This window comes from Pavona decussata, unplaced genomic scaffold (genome assembly GCF_977016875.1).
Source record: "Pavona decussata unplaced genomic scaffold, jaPavDecu1.1 SCAFFOLD_366, whole genome shotgun sequence".
Classification (NCBI taxonomy): domain Eukaryota; kingdom Metazoa; phylum Cnidaria; class Anthozoa; order Scleractinia; family Agariciidae; genus Pavona; species Pavona decussata.
The window spans coordinates 861,169-877,735 of NW_028145742.1; the positions used below are offsets into that span (position 1 = coordinate 861,169).

Consider the following 16,567-nt stretch of genomic DNA (forward strand, 5'->3'; position numbering starts at 1 on the left):
TGACCAGTTCGTTTGAAACGAAAATTAGGTGTAACCACGCATTTTTCGGAAATAATTGCGCGGGATGCCCTGGGGCAGACCGCATCGAGGTTTCAGTCGGGTATCTTTTTCTTCATTGCAGTCACAAATGGCAATGAATAAACTAATTAAACCTGGATTCAAACTTGTTCTCTCCCAGAAGGGATATCTTTGTCATCTATCGTCAGGACCCAGTTGTTCAAAGCCTGATTAAGCTAATCCTGGATTAACGTTAACTTTGATTCGAGTTTAATTACTAATCAATAAAGATTCTCCACAAATATTTCTGTCCCTTAGCCTTTTAAAGCATTTTAAACAAGCGAGATGAAAACCTCGATTAACTTTTATTCGTGGATTAGGTTTAATCTGCTTTCGAACAATTGGGCCCTGATTGTCTCCAACATAAACAGCACAATAAGAATCCATTATCGGCGCGTATATCACGAGGAAGGGGACCGACTCATAATAATAATAATTATGTTTATTTCTTATATTGCGCAGTCTAACATGCAATCATCTCTTCTTGTGTGACGTCACATTACTATTTGGGAAGGGCTTTCTCTCAAAATGGCAGCTACGGGAGTGAATTTATGACTCCAATATGCTGTTTTCAGAAAGAAAACAAACCTTTTAATTTTAAAGCGGTAAGTCGAGAGAATAACTTCTAAGAAGTACTCGACGGTTTAAACGTTGAAATTGGAGAGTTCACGGCGAAGAAATTACCCAGACAGATTGAATAACTCAATGTGACTGAAGAGGAAACTAGAGGTCATAGCTTAAGATCATCACTTTGTCGAACTGATGCCTAAACGCTACTGGAAATCTATCTCACGAAAAAATTAAAGGTTTGATTTTCAATTGTTAGCAAAAGGTTTCATTTAGAGAAGCTTTTTGTCTGTTTGTCTTTCTGTTTTCTTGGTGAAACGACTAAGGACACTTTATAATCTTACTCTTACTGACATTACATAACCAGAATATAAATAGCGCTAACGAAAAGGTTTGTAATCGATGCTCGTACGCTTTTCAATGTTCTGCTGTTTGTATTTATAACTAAAATACAGGAGAAAACATTTGTTAAGAAGAATACCTCGTGCTTCACACCGACGCTTTATTAATCCTCACGTTATCACCTTTAATTTGAAGACAGGAACCGTTTGTAATACTATGCTGATTGTTACTCGGGCCGTAAGGCGGCACGAGTTAAGGTTTCGGTAGCATTATCAAATTCTTTTTTATTTTGGGGGTCGCGATGGGCCGAGAGATAAGACTTCGGGCCACGAGTTATTGTTCTCGGTCTCGTTTTTCGTACTCGGCTGGCATGAGTTAAGTTTTCGTCGCGTTATAAAATTCTTAAAATTCTCAGTCGCGTTCTTTGCACTCGGGCCGTGAGGAGTGTATACAATATGCGAACCAGCGAGGCATGCGAGGCAGACGTGCGAGGCATGAACAAAACATGCGAGGCATGCGAGGCATGAACAACCCCAACATAAACTGCTAACCGTTAAGCTAACCGGGGAGCTATTTAAGCTAACCTGAGTGCTATTTAGGCTAACCGGAGTGCTCTTTAGGCTAACCGGAGTGTTTTTTAGGTTAGTTTTGTTTAACCGAAAATTTGGCAACTAAATCAGTCTATGACCCCGCAAGCCAAGATAGATAAAGATGTCTCACGTTTATTATAGAAAAACAATCATGTAGAAACGGTTCCTGTCTTCAAATGAAAGGTAAAAAACAAATGCTTTCCCCTGAATTTCATTTAAAAACATTGAAAAACGTACAAGGATAACGTACGCGTGATGCGTAACGTTACTCTAGATCAAACCGGAATTACGATCCGTCATTGACCCGGCGTCACATACATATCAGGACCGTACAAGTGGTTTTTGTCTCTAAACGAAAGGTGAAAACGTAAGGATTAAATCCCAGGGATTATAAAAAGCATTCGTATGACAAATGTCGTTTTCCCCTGTATTTCATTCTGACTGCAAGAAATGCAATTCTATCTGGTGGTTACTTATTGCCTAACTATATCTCTGTATCTATTTTTTGGGGGGGATTAGCGATGCAGGAGGTTATCACTGCAAAAAGATTGTAGGCTTACGCACCACGCAGTCAAATATGGCCCGAGTTTAAGCTGAAAACAGCTCCTCGTTTACATTTGCATTTGGATTTATTTGTATGTTTAAACAGGTTCTGACTGTGGATGCACATCCCGCGTAAAGGCCTAAGCTTTAATTTCGGGAAAAGATGCAATACATTGCCTTGTAGTTTACAGCTTTTTCGAATTGTTCATTGAAAACTGCGTGCTGGTTAACCCCCAACTGATTTACTCTTTGGATTTCAACAGCCCTTGTTAAAAGCTGTAGAAAAATACGTGTGTATCAGGAAAAGCCATCATAAACAATGATTTTAACTTTTAAAGTTGTTATTTATTCATTTTGTCTTATTAGTGGGACGCAACAAGTTTACATGCAAAGTTTAATTGGAAATCCCATTTCAAGCATTTTCTCTGTCTCAACATTCTCCCTGGACAATCTTAATATCATCTAAGGCAATGAAGCCCTCCGCATCCTGTCTCCCAAAAAATGTAAGCTGTAAATGAAGAAAAAGAAACGTTTCTGCTAATATCTAATTCCTGAAAGAATTACTTTTGTGTCTGCGAGTGGGGAGGGATTTTTTGGGGTTGTAAATTTATGACTCCTGATTTGCACCTCCCCGTCACTTTTAACCCGGAGTACCCCCCAACCCCCCCCCCCCTCCCACCCCTCCTCGGGGTTGTGCCTGGTGGATATTGTTTGCGCAAATACGTGCTGCGAAAGAATTCAGGAGGGGAGGGGAGGGGGCTTTTTTACCCTTGTACATTGTTGGTCTACGACTAGAACGGTACGGTGCTTTAGCAACTACGACGACGGCGGCAGCGAAAACGTCACTATTCAAACTAATAAATTCGCGTATTTTCAAACGTCGCGATTATTCCAACTAAATGTCAAATGAAGGTGAAATTTCCTGGAGCTGAATTCTTGGAGACGGCACCCAAGTTCAGAAAGAGAAAGAAAAATTCTTCGTCGTGTATTTCCGTCCTCCATAAAACGTCCCATCAGGAAACAGTGACGACGGAGAAATGTACCAAGAAGTGTAATGCACGTGCAGAGTTGTTGCTTTTTTCAAGTTCTCGTTGCCGTCACTATTGAATTGTTGTTGCTAAAGCTCCCTAGTGTCTTCTAGTGAGTAACAGCGTTCTCTCAAAAAATTTCTAACTCCTCTGCAATAATTGACCACTGGAGTTAGTACGTGACTCGGCTCATACATGTTTTTATATACAAGAACGTCTAATTTTGGGCTGAGGCTGAAAGTTCTTGATTTTTTTATTTGCAATTTGAGCCTGAAAAAGTTGTTAAAGTGTTCTTTAGTTCCGTTTCACGGCTCACATGTACTCTAATGCTGGGTCAGGAAGCCGTGTCGTGGCGGTCAACTCTCGGTAACTTCAGACTCGTAAAATTGGACCGTATAGACGGACGTTCTACATGTATTAATTCCTCGCGAAGCGAGGGCCGAAGGCCCGAGCGTAGCGAGGTTAATAAATTTGTCGGGCCGAGCCGGCCCGAGCGGAGCTAAGCCGCGCGAATTCGAGCGAAAAATATATTTATATATATATATATATGTGTGTATATATGTTTATATCTTTGAAGGTGTCCGGACAATGACGTCAGACTGTCTGGCGTCGTCTGCAGGAAAATTTGCATACATCGAAAAAAATATGCGTGCATGATCAATTTCAACTGCAATGTTCATCAATATTCACTGGATACAGAACTATCTATCCAGAATTTTTTCCCTTTCTTTTAGAAATCTTTTTTGTGAAAGAGTGCATTAAAGAAATTACACGTTTTGTGGCCTCGGTAAATAATTTTCCGTGGGAAATAAATTCATCGAACACGACAGCGCTGCACGCCCGTTGTACATTACGTCGCGTCAGAAATAGATTTTCAACCGCAAACTAGCCCGTGGAACTATGAAACACCATGCTCACCAAAAAAAATCTTATGCGCCTTTTAATCTCCTCGTTTGATGCTAAAAATACGAGTAAAGAGGGCTTTCCACCCAGCCCCAGCTTCGCGAGGTTTTGCGAGTCACGTATTTCTAGTTTACTGTATTAATATACTGTTCATTTTAAAAACATTTGGGCAAAATAGAAATGTTCTTAACTGACTTCAACCTGAGTAATATTCTCAGTACATTTTCTTAAATTTTAGTTAATCTCAGCCTCAACTTTCTCGCAAAAAAAAGGTTCTTATAAATAATAATAAAGGTAATCGGGTGGAATTCAGGTTTGGGCAGGGAGCATGCAATCAATACCCTGATGGATTTTTGTATTATCTCTTCAGATAGTTTGACCGCTTTCTTCGTTCTCCTTTTATCAGTGACTGCTGCTTTTTATTAAGTTCACGGAATTAGAAATAACTCATACCAAGCAAAATATAAAATCTTTATGTAAACCAAAGGTTTTTCATTCAAATATTCCTACCTTAAATGGTATATTCCCATCGCGTTTCTTCAATGTCATCTGTTGGTGAAGCCACTGGTTTCCACTACTTACAGAATGAAAGAACAGTGCCCTTCTTGTGCCCTCCCTGTTCACATACAGGCGAAGAAATATCGTTGCAGGCGTAACACGACGGACGTAATACCAGAAATGAAGACACTTGTCTGAGTCACTAGAAAAAAATTGACTGAATACGTCTCCTCTCCTCATGGTTTCCTTTAAATAGATGTAACCTCCTGTTACGGGACAAAGAATTTATCATACATGAGCAAGAAATGTTAGTGCAGATGGTTTTAAGTTATCCTGTTACAGTCGAAACTCGCCTTGCGACCACTCTCTTAAGCGACAAGCTCTAGTGTCGAGCACCATTGTGAAACCCTGTTTTAATTGTCACTTAAACTCTGTAATCAAAAGCTCTAGTAATAAGCGACCGCAACCACTTAATTTTGGGAATCACCAACTGGTCTTTTTCTTTGTTTTTAAGCTCTTGTTAGCGACAACTCACTTCTGATACGTATTACGGCAACTCATTAATCAAGTATACACTTCGTGATCACATTTACAGTAATATAGCACTGCCTCATAATGTTCGCAGATAATGATCTCGAATCTAAAATTCTAGATGATTTACGGCTCGATACCCTTAGCCTGTGTACAGCCGCCCCCTCCCCTCAGGAAAAATCGATTTTTCCTGAGGGGAGGGGGGGGGGGGGGCTGTACACAGGCTAGATACCCTGAGACCGAGGTAGAAAACTTTATGTTAAAAGCTGTGGTAAGTGACTAGCTTCTATTGTTTCAATAGTTGTATCCAATAATAATAATAATAATAATAATAATAATAATAATAATAATAATAATAATAATAATAATAATAATAATAATAATAATTATAATAATAATAATAATAATAATCTTTATTGAGGAATTTAATTTCACTAATAAGTGATTTACAAAAGAGTCCTCGAAAATTAAGAAAGAACAAAAAAAAAAAAAGAAAAAGAAAAAGAAAGACTTATATATGAATATATAAAAATTAGACTAAAGACTATTTACATTTCTTAACACTCTTTTAAAACTAGCTAATGATGGGCTTTGTCTTATTGATTAGTTATTGGATTGTGTATTGAGTAGTTGTATCCAATAGTTATTGGATTGTACAGGAAGAAGTTGTATCCATTAATTATTGGATCGAATATTGAGTAGTTGTTTCCAATAAAAATATTAAGTTAAGGCCCCATCTCTAGTTATTTTTGTTGTTTCGTTCCTTTGGTTACTTACTTCTTTTTAGTTCTTTCAGGATTGAAGGTTTGATTTCAAGAGCTCAAAGCTGATACGTTTTTTGCAAGTGTGTGTGTTTACTAATAGACACTTCTCCAAAATGGTGGCAACAGATTTGAATGAGTTAAAAATGGACCGAGTGAAAAAAGTGATACCAGCACTGGAAAGAGCACCTTTACTTTAGTAAACTTGCAAAGTTTCAGCATACTATTTAGGTATTATATCAGCTTAGGAAATGTAAGATAAAATTTGAGAAATTTACGGAAGTTTGTACGACTGGGGGTATACGTCATACCCCCAGTCATACAAACGTCTGTAAATTTTTTATTTTTCAACTTACATTTTCTCAGCTGATATTACACCTGATATGATGAAACATTGCAGTGCTGGTATACGTTTTTAATTTTAATTTATTTGAATTTTAGACCGTCGTTTTGGAGAAGAGTCTATTCATTTTAGTGAAATACCCAATAAATTTCAATAAAAGCTCAGAATCCATATTGCCCGCCTTCTCAAGTCTTTGCTGTACGGTCGAGGCATTACGGACACTGAGCTTTGTTGAAATCTATTGGGTATTTCCTAGACTACCGTTTCGGCATTGTCGCATTGTACGCTTTTACGCTTTTTACAACCTTTGTAGAAACAGCTGTATACTAAAAAAAAGTTTCAAGAACCATATGGTGTATTGGTTTTCCGGATTTCATGTATTCAAATACCGCAGACGCAGATGCACAGTGCCGACCCGAGTCTCTACATATTTCACTTTACAAAAGCTTGAAATGATTTTAGTATATCGTCATATTATTTAAAAAAAACTCGCGGATTTGAGCACGCAACGGTAAAAGCTTTACCTTTAACGGCCTTTCCCGTTATATTTCACTTTCACCGCAGCTAATGCCGCTGTTACATGTTGAAACTTTGAGCTAAAACTTGTGTGCAACGGCCCGAAACAAGTTTCTGCAGGCGTTGCATCGTGTAACATTTTTGGTTTCATGAAACTTTTTCAAACCTCCTTTGCGAGAAAAGCTTCACGAAAAGTAGAACCGCTTTTCTATTTCTACAACGGCTGGCAACGGTCGCAGTGGTGAAAAAACAAGAGTTTCACCGTGTAACACCACATCGTGAAACTTGTTTCGCAGCGCTGTTGCACACAAGTTTCAGCTCAAAGTTTCAACGTGTAACGGCGGCTTAAGACGGCATACATTTGTCACATACATACATTCACCCGTAGAATGGGGTCCAGGCCCCTACTCTGTACCTTTCTCGCTGCCTGAGTGGTCACTAGAGGGTCCTATGGCATTCGATGTGGTGGAGTTAGTGTAAACCACCCAGTGGGGTCCATTCTTGCGGTGTCTGGGAGTTTGCCAGTTGCACATACTTTCATGATCAAAATCACAGGAATCTAAAACTGAAAAAAGGACACTGAATGAATGAAAGCGATTCTGTACTCCAGTGGAGATGTACAGTTATCAATAGTTCCGATCATCTCAGTGAATGGTACGTGAAAGGTGATTCGCCAGTTCAGGTGCATGTTACAGGCCCACGCTTAATACTCAGTTTTCAAAAACTCATTAATAATTCATAAGACCATTGACCTATCAAATGGTCGATAAAACATCACGTGCAGTGGTTTTAAAACCCGATAAAACCTCCTCCTTATCAGTATGCGGTGTTAATGTTGTTCTCGTATGCTAATTTTCAACGTTCACAAAAACATCATTGTTATGAACTCTCTTGACACACGCTTTTCCAGGAATGTTTTTGAAGCCGTTTAAAAGCCTCACAGCGCGTGTTTTATGAGTGTTGTCCAATACACACAAACGGATTCCAATGGAATGGATTGGTATTCCATTGGTACTCCATTGGTGAATTGTATCTCATTAAGGAGACTTAGGCTATTCTCGGTACCGTTCTGTTGAGTACAGCTGGATTCCGTTCTTCCATTGGTACCAATGGTACGATTGGTTCCAATAGAATGACTTGGCATTCCATTGGTACACCGATGGTGAATTTCATCTCATAATGGGGACTTAGACTATTTTCGTTACGGTTCAGTTTAATTAGAGCTGGATTCCGATTGTCCATTGGTACCAATGGTACGATTGGTACCAATAGAGTGACTTGGCATTCCAATGGTACCCCATTGGTGAATTACATATCATTAAGGGGACTTAAACTATTTTCGGTACGGTTGGGTTTGAGTACAGCTGGATTCTGTTCGTCCATTGGTACCAATGGTACGATTGGTACCAATAGAGTGACTTGGCATTCCATTGGTACACCATTGGTGAATTGCATCTCATTAAGGGGACTTAGGCTATTTTTGCTACGGTTCGGTTTGTGACAGCTGGATTCCGTTTGTCCATTGGTACCAATGGTACGATTGGTACCAATAGAATGACTTGGCATTCCATTGGTACACCATTGGTGAATTGCATCTCATTAAGGGGACTTAGGCTATTTTCGCTACGGTTTGGTTTGAGAACAGCTGGATTCTGCTCGTCCATTGGTACCAATGGTACGATTGGTACCAATAGAATGACTTGGCATTCCATTGGTACACCATTGGTGAATTGCATATCATTAAGGGGACTTCGGCTATTTTAGGTATGGTTCTGTTTGAGTACAGCTGGATTCCGCTTGTCCATTGGTACCAATGGTACGATTGGTACCAATAGAATGACTTGGCATTCCATTGGTACACCATTGGTGAATTGCATCTCATTAAGGGGACTTAGGCTATTTTCGCTACGGTTTGGTTTGAGAACAGCTGGATTCTGCTCGTCCATTGGTACTAATGGTACGATTGGTACCAATAGAATGACTTGGCATTCCATTGGTACACCATTGGTGAATTGCATATCATTAAGGGGACTTCGGCTATTTTAGGTATGGTTCTGTTTGAGTACAGCTGGATTCCGCTTGTCCATTGGTACCAATGGTACGATTGGTACCAATAGAATGACTTGGCATTCCATTGGTACAACATTGGTGAATTGCATCTCATTAAGGGGACTTAGGCTATTTTCGCTACGGTTTGGTTTGAGTACAGCGGGATTCTGTTGGTCCATTGGTACCAATGGTACGATTGGTACAAATAGAATGACTTGGCATTCCACTGGTACACCATTGGTGAATCGCATCTCATTAAGGGGACTTAGGCTATTTTCGCTACGGTTTGGTTTGAGTACAGCTGGATTCCGTTCGTCCATTGGTACCAATGGTACGATTGGTACCAATAGAATGACTTGACATTCCATTGGTACACCATTGGTGAATTGCATATCATTAAGAGGACTTAGGCTATTTTCGGTATGGTTCTGTTTGAGTACAGCTGGATTCCGCTCGTCCATTGGTACCAATGGTACGATTGGTACCAATAGAGTGACTTGGCATTCCACTGGTGCACTATTGGTGAATTGCATCTCATTAAGGTATGGTTCTGTTTGAGTACAGTTGGATTCCGCTCGTCCATTGGTACCAATGGTACGATTGGTACCAATAGAGTGACTTGGCATTCCATTGGTACACCATTGGTGAATTGCATCTCATTAAGGTATAGTTCTGTTTGAGTACAGCTGGATTCCGTTCGTCCATTGGTACCAATGGTACGATTGGTACCAATAGAATGACTTGGCATTCCATTGGTGAATTGCATCTCATTAAGGTATGGTTCTGTTTGAGTACAGCTGGATTCCGCTCGCCATTGGTACCAATGGTACGATTGGTACCAATAGAGTGACTTGGCATTCCATTGGTACACCATTGGTGAATTGCATCTCATTAAGGCATGGTTCTGTTTGAGTACAGTTGGATTCCGTTCGTCCATTGGTACCAATGGTACGATTGGTACCAATAGAATGACTTGGCATTCCATTGGTACACCATTGGTGAATTGCATCTCATTAAGGTATGGTTCTGTTTGAGTACAGCTGGATTCCGTTCGTCCATTGGTACCAATGGTACGATTGGTACCAATAGAATGACTTGGCATTCCATTGGTACACCATTGGTGAATTGCATATCATTAAGGGGACTTAGGCTATTTTCGGTATGGTTCTTAAGGTGAGTTCGCGTCAAACATTATCTTAGCTGTTATTTCGTTTCTCATAACGAAACGACCGGTAGCTTTAGAACAACGTTTTGATGATTAAGGGCAGTTAATTTTAAAAAGAGGGGCATTTGGCAAAACGGCATCGTTTCCAAAAAAAATATACCATGCAAATACTTACTTCACGCAGTTTCTCTGGCAGAAGCGTCCAGTCAAGGTCATTTTCATAACACTTTTCCAAGTCTAAATCAAGTCGTTGCAAGCGACTGGCCATTTCTCCATACAGTTGTAACAAAACTCCAATGGCAATCCCGACAACGCGTGCAAACTGAACAGTCCGTTTAGAAAGCGCCGACTATTATCAAAAATGTCTATACATGGACCAATTAGAAAGTGAGATGTGAACACATATTGTCTTTTCGAATGCAGCCTTTGTGATCATTCTTGACCCAAAATGATTGCAACTATAACAAATAACAATCATGATTGATCACTACAAATCTATTAAAACTAACATTGCCTTAAGTGGCGGAATGCAGTGTTCATTAAGTGTATTGCGTGAAATATACCTAACGGTATTATTTATTTTAATACAGTATAATAAGACAGATTGCCAAATTTCAACACAAGATGATAAACATTCAACGTTGCTCACACGCCGATTCAATCCTCTCTGGACCACAAAAGGCATACAAGGCAGTATCCAATAAAAAGGTGTGACAAAATTAAACTCACACGCCAGTTCAATGCTTTTTCAGTATCCATAGAGAGGTATAAGGCAACATCCAATAAAAAGGTGAGAACATTAAGTCATTTATAATTTCAATGTCAAACTTTAGAATAAAGATACCGAAAAAGTGCAAATCTGCATAAGACATTTACCTTATAACGCCGTGGTGCCTTTCTTGAAGTAGCCACGCATCAGTTTAACGAATTGAACGAAGACCGTCACTCCAGAGCGATGGCTACACTACGTGAATACCGCGAGCCTTTCGAAAAGTGAAATTTCCGAGGAAAGAGCGGACCTCTTCAAGACCATCAACGGAGATGCTTTCTTTCCCATTAAATGCTGGCCAAAAGACCTACGAATGGCTTTTTGGCGGAAGCCTATCGGAGATCGCGATACCTTCAAGATGATGCTATTCTGTTTAGGCAACGGCTGTTCCCCAATCTTGATTTCAAGGTGGATCCTGCTGTCACAAACTTGGGAGCCAGAGAAAGCGGAAAAGAGGGCTAGACAGATAGACTTCATCTTAAACAATGCAGATGGAAAAAGAAACACGTGGTTTTACTACGACCTTGATTACAAGAAACTGTTGTTTCTCAACGGGCTGCCAAAACAGTAAAGCCAGCACCTGCACTCAAGATGATGCATAAAGAAAACAAGAAAACATAAAAAAAAAATTAAAAAAAAAAAACCCTGCGCTGCAGAAAAAAAAAAAACGGCTCCTTTAGGAGCCACCAAATGTATAAAAGATATAACCAATACGTGTTATTTTGTGTGCAATCGCGTTTTTTCGTACGGTTCACTTTTAGATCGAGGAGATTCAAGTTATGACGTTTGTCAGTTTTACTCAGTCGCTTGATATAGAACATCTATAGCGCGCTTGTTTCGGCTCATAGATTAAAGAACGCGATAAATTCATGTGTAGTGCGCTTGTTTCGGCTAATAGATTAAAGAACAAGATATATTCATGTGTAGCGGGCTCTTTTCGGTTCTTGGATTAAAGAACGAGTTACCTCTATGTGTAGCCGCGCGCTTGCTTCGGTTCATGGATTAAAGAACGAGTTATATTCATTCATGTGTAGCGCGCTTGTTTCGGTTTATTCATGCGTAGCCCGCTTGTTTCGGTTCCTGGATTAAAGAACGAGGTATATTCATTCATGTGTAGCGCGCTTGTTTCGGTTTATTCATGCGTAGGGTAGCGCGCTTGTTTCCGTTCATGGATTAAAGAACGAGGTATATTCATGTCTAGCGTGCTTGTTTCGGTTTATTCATGCGTAGGGTAGCGCGCTTGTTTCGGTTCATGGATTAAAGAACGAGTTATATTCATTCATGTGTAGCGCGCTTGCTTCGGTTTATTCATGCGTAGCCCGCTTGTTTCGGTTCCTGGATTAAAGAACGAGGTATATTCATTCATGTGTAGCGCGCTTGTTTCGGTTTATTCATGCGAAACGCGCTTGTTTCGGTTTATGGATTAAAGAACGAGTTATATTCATGTATAGCGCGCTTGCTTCGGTTCATGCATTAAAGAACTAGATATATTCATGTGTAGTGCGCTTGTTTTGAGATGCAGATTCCAATGGTTAACCAATCGACTGACTAGTTTTCCATTTGTACCAATGGTACCAATGGTACCAATCGACCATTCGTTTTCGCATGGCTTACAAGTCAGTTAATGAGATGCAGTTTACAAATGGTATACCGATCGACTGACTAGTTTTCCATTTGTACCAATGGTACCAATGGTACCAATCGACCATTCGTTTTCGCATGGCTTACAAGTCAGTTAATGAGATGCAGTTTACAAATGGTATATCGATCGACTGAGGAGCTTACCATTCGTTCCAATGGTACGAATCGACTGACTAGTTTTCCATTTGTACCAATGGTACCAATGGTACCAATCGACCATTCGTTTTCGCATGGCTTACAAGTGCTAATGAGATGCATTTCACCAATGGAATTCCGATCGACTGAGGAGCTTATCATTCGTTCCAATGGTACGAATCGTAAGGTGTCTTTGACAAATCGTAATCTTTTACCAATGGTTCGATTGGTGAGGGTGCTTTGGTACCGAGAATAGCCTAAGTCTCCTTGATGAGATACAATTCACCAATGGAGTACCAATGGAATACCAATCCATTCCATTGGAATCCGTTTGTGTATATTGGACATGATTGTGTTTTATCAGGTCTAAAACCACTCGGCTGCGCCTCGTGGTTTTAAGTCCCGATAAAACACTGCTGCTCGTGTTTTAAGCATTACATAAACTGAAATGGTATTCGTTCTCTTCGTAACACTCGTACCAACCTCTGGAATTCATTACCGATAATGTTATGCAAATCACTCCCCTTTCTAGATTTCGTAAAAATATGAAGAATTCTGTGATTGACGATTATGGTAGTGTTATTAATTCTTAGGTAGTTCATGTAAATATATTTAACTCTCAGTTAGTTCTGACATTGAAGTAATACTTGTTATCTAAATTGCCATTTATCACCATATTTCTTTTGTTCATATAATTTACTTTGGGGCACCTTTTCGATTATTTCTATTAGTTATTTGGGCGTCCTTAACTTGACACAATTAACAAAGTATTCAAAAAAAAATTTATTCCTTCATTTATTTTTTCTTTAAATCTATTTTAAGTAACAATGAAACGTAAATTTTTTTTTGTTTTCTCTCTTTACTGTATGTACTGAATCCTTTATACTAATGTGTGTGACGCAGGTATAAAAACATAATCATCTCTGTAAATATTCGTGGGAGTTAAATAAAATTGACTTGACTTGACTTGACTTGCTTTGTGATGCACGAATGGAACAGCATTTTCACCAGAGGCCGTTTCATTTTGCCTCTTAATAAGGACTAAATTTTAATAGGCATAACTTCTATCCTATTCAAATTCGGCTTCAAACCAATTATCATTAATTTACCGTGTTGCGGACCTAAAGTCACCGACAAAAAGTATGACAACGAAAGTTATAAATAAACAAACAGACCGATCGACCTCAGTACAGATTGACATTCAGGAAGATAGATAGTTGAATTCATGAAAGATAAGAGAAGAAGGTAGATGATAGGAAAATACACATAGCAAACGGTATTGATGTAGATTATGAGTAAAAAATATCAAATGTATCGAGTTATGGTCGGATGTTATTACCTGTGCCGGGTGATACTGTCGGAGGTGCAGATGTCGTGGGAGCCTCGGTTGTCATCGGAGGTGCAGATGTCGTGGGAACCTCGGTTGTCGTCGGAGGTGCAGTTGTCGTGGGAGCCTCGGTTGTCATCGGAGGTGCAGTTGTTGTGGCGGCCTCTGTTGTGGTCGGAGGTGCAGTTGTCGTGGGGGCCTCGGTTGTCGTTGGAGGTGCAGTTGTTGTGGCGGCCTCGGTTGTCGTCGGAGGTGCAGTCGTCGTGGGGGCCTCGGTTGTTGTCGGATGTGATGATGTTGTTGAAGTCTCGGTTGTAGTGGGAGGTGCAGTTGTCGTGGGGGCCTCGGTCGTCGTCGGAGGAGCAGTCGTCGTGGGGGCCTCGGTTGTCGTCGAAAGTGCAGTTGTCGTGGGGGCCTCGGTTGTCGTCGGAGGTGCAGTCGTCGTGGGGGCCTTGGTTGTTGTTAGGGGTAACGTTGTTGCAGGTGCCAAGCATTTCTCAAATGATATATCATCGATAGCAATATCGCCTTCAAAGTTGTCTCCACGGACACCCTCAAAATATACCTGAAAATACAGTAAAAAATACTGTCAGTAAAAGAAAGAAGAGGCTGGAGAAAATGTGTTAAGTTTAATAAAATATATCTTGCCATGAAACATGCATTTTGGAGTTTATGACATAAATATGTGACTTCCGGACAAAACCTATCCTCCTCCTCATCATCATCTTTATTTTTGCCATCAGTGGTATTACACGTATTCTCCTACCTTTTTTCTTACCGAAAAGTCTTTTCCCAACGTCGTACTCATTCTCCTGGTCATCATCATCACTGTCATCGTAGTGGGCATCATCACCTTCCTTATCATCATCAACGTTATCACCCTCAGTTATACCCTCATTATATAATCAATGCCAATATCATCATTATTATTATTATTACAAACGTCCGTTGTCATCATGACATTTATCATCGCAAGCATCTCCAAAAGTACTGTTGTCATCAAAGTCATCACTACAATGGCCATTGACATTCAAACTATGTACAAAATTCGTAATACCTTGTACTGTACAGGTGCTTGGATTTTTACACTTGCTTGGAGCCATTCATTGCCCTGTTCGCCATTCTTTTGCCAAACAGTGCTATCACCGTCACTGGTCTTTAAAAGCACTTTAAGTGCCCCTATTCCTGACCCAAACATGTGGTACCAGAATGTGAGGCGTTGACACAATCCACCAGGAAAGTCTTTGCTAAAGAAGCAGGACGTTTGCAGTCGTTTCGCAGGTGGTGAGGCCTCGAAATATATATAATGCCCTTGCGAAGAACATTTGGAGAAGAATGAGTCAGTAGTTGTCACGGTATTAAGGGTGAAAAAAAATCTATCTTTTCTCTTAAACAACTAATCTTCTCTTACCCTGGAATTCCCTTCTCACAGCCCCATGTTGGGTCGCTAACTGGATTGTTGAAAGATGCGACATTGAGTAAGGAGTAGACGGATATCAACATTCGAAATGTGAAACAAAAGCGTTAAGTTGTAATTACTATTCTTTTTCTCGACTACCTAGAGTACTTCTGCCATTCATTGTAACCTAGTCCTACTGGCGAAAACAATTGTAAGAAAAATTAAAAGTAACGCCGGCTGTTTGACGTTTCGATGTTTCAAACATCATTATCAAGAATGAAGAAAACGTTTGATGTCGGGGTTGCTAAAAGAGTTGAGTTTGAATAAATGAAACCTCATTCGATGGCATTCCTGCGTGCTTGATTTTTATGCAAATACGTTAGCAGAATACCCTCGTACGAATCGAATCTGATTGCACGTTTAACGATGGTTTGAGCTCTTGTATAAAGAACATTTCATAAATAAGGCAGTCAAATTTATTCCGGCACTTTTTAAGGACCGAAAAATTGTCCGCGATGGTTGATTTCTCGACCCCATGTTGTTTCAGGAATTTGACTGCCTTATATTTGAAATGCTGTTTATGCAAGAGCTCAAACCATCGTTAAACGTGCAATCAGATTCAATTCGTGCGAAGGTATTCTGCTAACTTATTTGTATAAAAATCAAGCACGCGCGAATGCCATCGAATGAGGTTTCATTTATTCAAACTCAACTCTTTTAGCAACCCCAACATCAAACGTTTTCTTCACTCTTGATAATGATGTTTAAATCATCGAAACGTCGAAAAGCGTTACTTTTAATTTTTCTTATAAAATGTTTTAACCAGCAACTGACCATCCGATCTCAAAAACAATTGTATCAAGATAATTAGCACAAATCCAAATTAAACATACTTTGCAGCATTCCCAGTTTAAACACCAACAAGACCAAAGTATATATTATGACGACTTATAAGGTCTTTGAACTGTCTGTTATATAATGTTTAAATTGCCTTTATTTCTCCACCGACATGGCGGAGTAATTAATGTATGGATTCTATTTTGCGCTTACCTGAGCCAGAAGTGTGGTCTCTCAATGGACCTGTTCCTTCACTTGAAGTGGATCCTTCGATACGGTACCACCGAGGACGGAACCCTCCAGGACACACAGTCCAGTGGCACATCCCATCCGTGAAGTCACAGTCATAAGGTCCTGAAAACCAGAACTTATATTGAGGGATCATGAGATCGTGAAATGGGCCCTTTGCAGTTAACGGTCAAATGGTACAAAATCCGCCATCAGGCTGGAGAGCAAGCTACGCACTTATCTCGTATCCGGGACTGGAACATCCAAAATTAAGAAAATTCAATTTTGAGTGGATGAAGTCGCTTTGTTTCGGGTGTTCCAGTGTGTAGCTTGTTCTC

The 16,567-nt window shown here is 39.9% G+C and overlaps 1 protein-coding gene across 1 annotated transcript; it reads right to left on the reverse strand.

Annotated features, from left to right (window-relative positions):
• Positions 1–2,436: 2,436 nt before the first annotated feature.
• LOC146452591 (uncharacterized) lies at positions 2,437–16,344 on the reverse strand. The gene is made up of 6 exons (XM_085097676.1): positions 16,215–16,344; positions 14,823–15,076; positions 13,778–14,330; positions 7,095–7,244; positions 4,541–4,794; positions 2,437–2,607 (listed from the first exon to the last, which is right to left on the reverse strand). The coding sequence occupies exons 1-6, from the start codon at positions 16,324–16,326 to the stop codon at positions 2,530–2,532; spliced, it is 1,401 nt and encodes a 466-aa protein (XP_084953802.1). The 5' UTR covers positions 16,327–16,344; the 3' UTR covers positions 2,437–2,529.
• Positions 16,345–16,567: the final 223 nt, after the last annotated feature.